Consider the following 7,264-nt stretch of genomic DNA (forward strand, 5'->3'; position numbering starts at 1 on the left):
CATTCCAAGGCAATTGTGAACATATTTTTCTCCCATCTGCATGCTTTCCGTTTCAGTGTACTGGAAACATTATAATGATTGTCTCCTCATGAGATACTGGAACTGATATAAATGAGTAGGTAGCAGGAGTAATTGAGCAATTTTTTTTACTGGGTTTCTCAATTTCCCACTGTAATGCAATAAGTTGCTTAGTGTTAAAATGGAAACAAAAACTTCTAACGTGTAGTTTACTGGTTTAAGACCTAAATGACTCCAGGAACAGTGACTAAGAATTTAATCAATAGAATAACTGTGCTTTAAAAGCAGTATTTATTGACTAAACAATGATGATGATAACACGTACTCGTTCCCTTGAATCTATAAAAGGAGAATATAATTACCATATGCTTACCTTGGGAGTTGCTACTGGGAGACACACATTGTGTGTATAAAACATGCCTTCCTAATATTGCATCCTACTCACAACTCCCTTTTGTTTCACGCAACGAGCCTACTTAGAGCAGGTGCGAAGTGAAACTACCCAGGAGGATAAATTTGTGGACACTTGCAACCTTCCTGAAATCAACAAGGTGAAGGAAGAATTCCACAAGCATGATGGCCCATACTGACACAGTGCATCCCATGTCAAGTTGGCTATCAATGAATTTTTCCTCTGGATTGCCCTTTCCATTTTGTCTGACTAGATGTTCAGTTATTATAATTGGGCAGGTCATTTCATTATGTTGAATTCACAGTTATGTTTATGAAACTGTCCCTTGACAATCTGAGCCTTGCAGCATTGCATATCATGTTTCTGAAAAAAAATCATCCCGAAATACTCTACTGACATGAAGGAATTCACCAGTTGAGCACTGATGTTCACATGTCCTGTGGCATTCAAACATGGCTTCATTTTATCAAAGGGTCCATTGTGCGATAAAAAGATAACATTACAGTACCACCATCCAGCAATGTTGACCTCTGGCATGAAAGACACATGCAGTTGTTTTTGCAGTACCACAGTCAGATCAGTCAATTGTTCATTCTTTTATGGGTCTGTGAGCATTAATGTTTTTATGGACTGTTATTTCACTAACTGTAGACTGTCAGCCTTCAGTGAGCATCCTTTCACCTCTTTCATCATTGAGCCACTTTTATCTGTGGCTTTGCCATTCCTGATACCCACACAACACTGCTGACTTGAAAAATCAAGCAGAATTGCATTTTTTTGACACACCAGCAAACCATTACGCTACAAAATTATGGTTTTTAAGGATATGTCTATAGAAATAACAGTAGTCTGTGTACATGTTATCATTCTACTCTACCATTATTCACCTCCATCTTCAATCAGTCCTTGACAGAGTCAAGAGATCCACAATTGTGCCTGTACCCAAGAAGAACAAGTCAGCCTGCCTAAATGATTAGCGCCCAGTTACACTGACCTCTGTGCTGGTGAAGTGCTTTGAGAAGATCATCAAATACTTCATCTGTTCATCTTTACCCAGCTCTTTAGACCGTCTTCGGTTTGCCAACCAGGCCAACCAGTGCACGAATGATGCCATCTCTTATGTCCTTCACTCCAGCTTTTCATACCGGGACATCAGAAGGGGAAACTATGCGAGGCTGATGTTTATTAACTACAGTTCTGCCTTCAACACCATAATTACTAGACTGATCACCAATGTCAACGAGCTGGGACTGAGTTCCTCCCTCTATGACTGGATTCTCAGATTCCTCTCTGGTAGACCGCAATTGGTGAGGGTTGGTTGCTGCACCTCTAACACCCTCATACTTAACACCCAAACCACACAAGGTTGTGTTCTGAGCCCTCAGCTTTACTCCCTGTACACATGACTGTACAACCATATACAGCTCCAATACCACTGTGAAATTTGCGGTTGACACAATGGTGGCAGACCTGATCTCCATCAGAGATGAGATGGAATGTCTGGAACACAAGGAGGAACTGTCTCTGTGGTTCCAGGCTAACAACATGGACCTGAACTTCTTTAAGACCAACAAAACTTTGTAAAGCACAACTGTGGGATCTGTGCTTTCTGGGAACATCATTGTGTGGCACGATAGCTGCAACCCTGAGGACTGTAGAGCCCTGCAGAGGGTGAAATGGTGTGCCAAGAGAATCACCAGGACAGAGCTATCCAGCCTGCGGGACATCTACCTCCAGATGTCCATGGCATTGGGTATCATCAGAGACACTCTCCACCCATGCTGCACACTGTTCTAGTGGCTATGCTCAGATAGGTGCCTCTGGAGCCTTATAGCAGGGACTGAAAGGCTGAGGAGAAGCTTCTACCCCCAGGTCATTGGGATCATTAACACCACTAATTAAAAACTAAAATAACCTATGATTGCACTTTAAATATTTTTTATATAACTTTATCTTTACTATTATAAACTTTATGTTTCTTTATATATACTTATTTTGTTAATTTAATTAAATTCTGACTTGTTTATTGCACAGAAATTTCATTTCACTGCTGATGTAAAACTACATCCATGCCTGTGACAAATAAAAATCTTGAGTTATTTGTTAAAAAACAATCTTCCCGATCGCTAAGGCATTTTATTTTACAAAGTCGCCATACGAACAAAAAAAGATATCACTACAACGATAACGGAAATGACAGGGCAAGTGTAAAATCTACTTTCCGGACTTCTGCTCAAAAAAATCTATAATTAAAAATAGCCTCTGGCAAAACGTACTACATTTCCCATGAAACGTCAAAGCATTTCTTCGTTTGCCGAAAGCATGCTGGGAGTATAGTTTAATTCTCTACGTTCCGCTTACGACAAGAGGCCTACAAACTACATCCCCCATATGTATTCAAGACTCTCACGTAGCCGTCGCGTCGTCGCACTATTGCCAGCGAGTTGGTTGTTGTTAAAATAATCGTTTTGGTTTCTGCAGAAGGGTTGTTGGTAGTGTTTCAGTTGTTAAATTCCACGACGAGATCTTGCAAGATCCAGTACATCATAAGCCTTCTCAGGCGAGTTAAATTAATTGTCGCTTCCAACGAAACAATGGCAATGGAAAGTGAAAACGACTTTGACGTGCCGACGGCTGCTGCCAAAATAGAAAAGTCGAAAAAGGGTACAGTTTAAAAAAGTTAAACGATGTTTTGATAACTGAGTACATTAGCCTACTGACTTACTTATGATTTATATTTTATCCATGTCCTGTATTTTAATGTCTTCATGTATTTTAATGTCTTGCCAAATGGTTAGCGAGTAGCTAATTTGATAAAGTAAACTGCATTTCATATTCCTGAAAACTAACAACTCCCATTATTTTGCAACCTGTGATGATTAAATATCTATGAAAATGTAAAATGTCGTACGGTTGAATATCCAGCAATTTAACATGTATAATTTAATTTTAAATGTGTAATTGCTCTAATAAACATCCTTCCTCCATCTCCACCCTCTTTTCAGAATTTGTCTGGACTCAGCAGGCCACTTGGCTGCTGGTGCGAACACGGCTGTCCATGGATGGCGAGTTTAGCCGGCCGGTTTGTAAAATGAAGAAATTGTGGGCGACTGTGGCCGAAAGGGTGACCGCTAAGCTGAGAGAGTCGGGGGAGGACGTCACCGTGAAGTCCTACGAATGCGACAGCAAGTGGAGGAATATGTTGTCGACTTACAGGAAGAATGCAGAACGGGCCAAGAGGCGAGGGGCTCAGATTGTTCACTGGGAGTTTTTTCAGGCCATGCATGATGTCCTGGGGAAAACCAGTAATGAGCTGGATGGACAGAGAGATGACAAACTGACTGGAAAGTTAGCCACGGTTATGGCCAATAAAAAATTCACTCCTATTCTTCCCACTCCTCCTTTACCTCCTGCCCCGCTGTCCACAAAGCCTACTCAGGATGTTCTACAGTTATACTTAGAATTGCAAGAGAGGAAGATGGATCTCTGGATACAACAGAAGGCTCTGGAAGAGAGAAAGATAGAAGCTATTAATAATCTGGCCAAAGCCATTTCTAGCTTGGCTGAAGATCGCAACTCTCAATATGTTACAGAAAGCAGTGGCTAAGTAGGTATTAAAGAGCTGGATTGAGTTTCTCAAATAACCAAAAAAACTGTTTTGAACATTGAGGTGTTACCAGATAATTTCTATATATAATCCATATAGATTAAGGTTATAGATAAGGCTACTCCTGCTTACTAAGGCTAAAAGCCTCATGAAACCACATATACATACATGTGTATGTATGTATATAATATAATTATATAGGTGGTCTTTTATGTACCAGTCTTAATAAATCATTGTAAGCAATGCAACGGGAAATAGAATTTCCTAGGAAGACTGTGTACTTTATTTTGATGGATTTAAAAAACGTCATTTTTTACTTGGAGAAATTTACTCATTGTCATTTAACTGATTTAAAGATGAGGGAAGGGTTACCATTTATGTGTGCTCCCTGGGATTTGAACCCACAACCATTACATTGTTAGCTCGATGCTCTACTTTGAGTTGCAGGAGGTATAATAAAGTACAAAATACAATACAAATTGAATACAGATCAACTATATTTCTTCCCATTCACTTTTATGAAATATGATTAGCAATGGTATTGTTTTTTCTGAAATGGAGTTGCCATAATAAGTGTGTGGCTGAAAAGTGCTAAATATTGCATGTTTCTTTGGTTCATAACCAGAGTGTGAAATTAGGACCATGCAGAGATTCGGGGGAAAAGATGTTTACATTTCAAGTCCCAAAACAGTACATTTTACCCTTTAATAAACTTTTTTTAATGAATCTTGATGAGTACTTTTTAATGTGACTTATTTTTCTTATGTTTCCTGTGCATTTTTATCAGCCTGACAAGTTGTAGTTCTGTTATTCTATGAGGTACATCTCTCATTGTCTCCCATTCACGTAACCAGACCTCCTTTCATTCCCTCTAATACTGCAACCCAGTAACCCATTGCAAGATTTGTCTCACCCTGACAAAAATGTGCTCTATGAAGGTGATGAAGACCGCTGTGCTTGCCTTCTCACATTTTATCATATCCAGGTACTGCAGCCTTTGAAATCAAGGTGTAGCCTATTTTAGAACGTGACTGTGGTATGTGTTGTAGGCCACAGAGTCAGTGTCTGGCCATAGAGGTTCTACCCAAGCACTAAGTAGTAGTAATACATTTTAGCGTGCTGCTGCATCCTGTATTTTAAAGTACTGTCAGTGTGTGTCTGAGACCTTGCAGATTTTACAGGGAGTGTGTTTTTTTATTGCCACATTGTAGATGGAAGATGAGAATCAGGGTGAGCTTTTCCTAGTTTTTTTCTAGTCCCTCCTGCAGTACTCCCAAAGATCTAAACAACTTTCAGTTGAATGTTGTTATTGATAGTATATACACAGAATTAGCTAAAATGAACAAGAACAGTGTTCAGACTTTCAAAATATTGTATAATAAAGTTAATATTCATTTTTGGTGGCTAGCCTTCCTGTTCTGCAAATTTTATCCAAAGTAGAACCCACTGATCAGTGACAGTATACGTATGGCCAAAAGTTTTCACAAAGCTTGCTGCTGCAGTATTTGTTGATCTTTTTGTCAGATGTTTTTATGGTATACTTAAGTATAAATTCAAGCATTTAATAGCTTTTACTGGCAATTACATTAAGTTTATGCAAAAAGAGTCAATATTTGCAGTGTTGGCCCTTCTTTTTCAAGACTTCTGCAATTTGCTTTGTCATGCTGTCAATCAACTTCTGGGCCAAATCCTGACTGATAGAAGCCCATTCTTGCATAATCAATTCTTGGAGTTTGTCAGAATTTGTGGGTTCTTGTTTCTCTACCCGCCTCTTGAGGACTGGCCAGAAGTTCTCAATTGGATTAAGGTCTGGGGATTTCCTGGTCATAGACCCAAAATGTTGATGATTTGTTCCCCGAGCCACTTAGTTATCTATCACATTTGGCTTATGGTACAGTGCTCCGTCATGCTGGAAAAGGCATTGTTCGTCACCAAACTGCTCTTGGATGGCTGGGAGAAGTTGCTTTCAAGGATGTTTTGGTACCATTCTTTAATTCATGGCTTTGTTCTTAGGCAAAATTGTGAGTGAGCCCACTCCTTTGGCTGAGAAGCAACCCCACACATGAATGGTCTCAGGACTTTACTGTTGGCATGACACAGGACTCATGGTAGCACTCACATTTTCAGTCTTTTCTCTGGATGTCCCAAACAATCTGACAGGGTATTCATCAGATAAAATGACTTTACCCCAGTCCTCAGCAGTCCAATGCCTGTACCTTTTGCAAAAAATCAGTCTGTCCCTAATGTTTTTTTTTTTTGGGGAGAAGTGGTTTCTTTGCTGCCCTTCTTGCCATCAGGCCATCCTCCAAATGCACTCACACCTGCCTGCTGTTATTCCTGAGCAAGCTCTGCACTGGTGGTGCCCCGATCCCGCAGCTGAATGAACTTTAGGAGATAGTCCTGGCAGTTGCTGGACTTTCTTGAATTCCCTGAAGCCTTCTTCACAGAATTGAACCTCTCCTAGAAGTTCTTAATGATCCGATAAATGGGGTGATTTAGATACAGTCTAACTAGCAGCAATATCCTTGCCTGTGAAGCCTTTTTTTGCAACGCAATGATGACTGCACGTATTTCCTTGCAGGTAACCATGCTTAACAGAGGAAAAACAATATCATCAAACATCACTCTCCTTTTAAAGCATCCAGTCTGCTCTTCTAACTCAGTCAGCATGACAGAGTGATCTCCAACCTTGTCCTCGTTAACACTCTCACCTGTGTTAATGAGAGAATCATTGAAATGTCATCAGCAGGTCCTTTTCTGGCAGGGCTGAAATGCCGTGGAAATTTGTTTTTTGAGATTAAGGTCATTTTCATGGCAAAGAGGGACTTTGCAATTAATTGCAATTCATCTGATCACTCTTCGTAACATTCTGAAGTATATGCAAATTGCCATAATAAAAACTGAGGCAACAGACTTTGTGAATGATGAGCAAAAGGTGTTTTCTTTTAATAGGTGCTTTAATTGGTAGCCGTCAATAGTTTAACACTACCAAACATGCCTTGAGATCTGAAATAAAATAAATTCCTCTGAATATTCTCACAGAGACTAATTATAGACATTAAACAATCATCAAAATAACAGAAGTACATATATATGTATGTACTATATATATACATACAGTAAGGTCCATAAATATTGGGACATCGACACAATTCTAATCTTTTTGGGTCTATACACCACCACAATGGATTTGAAATGAAATGAACAAGATGTGCTTTAACTGCAGA

General features: G+C 39.5%; 1 protein-coding gene across 1 annotated transcript; it reads left to right on the forward strand.

Annotated features, from left to right (window-relative positions):
• Positions 1 to 2,857: 2,857 nt before the first annotated feature.
• LOC125741679 (uncharacterized) lies at positions 2,858 to 4,763 on the forward strand. Its single transcript, XM_049012895.1, has 2 exons — positions 2,858 to 3,094; positions 3,436 to 4,763. Exons 1-2 carry the CDS (start codon positions 3,025 to 3,027, stop codon positions 4,035 to 4,037), a joined length of 672 nt encoding a protein of 223 aa, XP_048868852.1. The 5' UTR covers positions 2,858 to 3,024; the 3' UTR covers positions 4,038 to 4,763.
• Positions 4,764 to 7,264: the final 2,501 nt, after the last annotated feature.

This window comes from Brienomyrus brachyistius, chromosome 5 (assembly GCF_023856365.1).
Source record: "Brienomyrus brachyistius isolate T26 chromosome 5, BBRACH_0.4, whole genome shotgun sequence".
Classification (NCBI taxonomy): Eukaryota; Metazoa; Chordata; class Actinopteri; order Osteoglossiformes; family Mormyridae; genus Brienomyrus; species Brienomyrus brachyistius.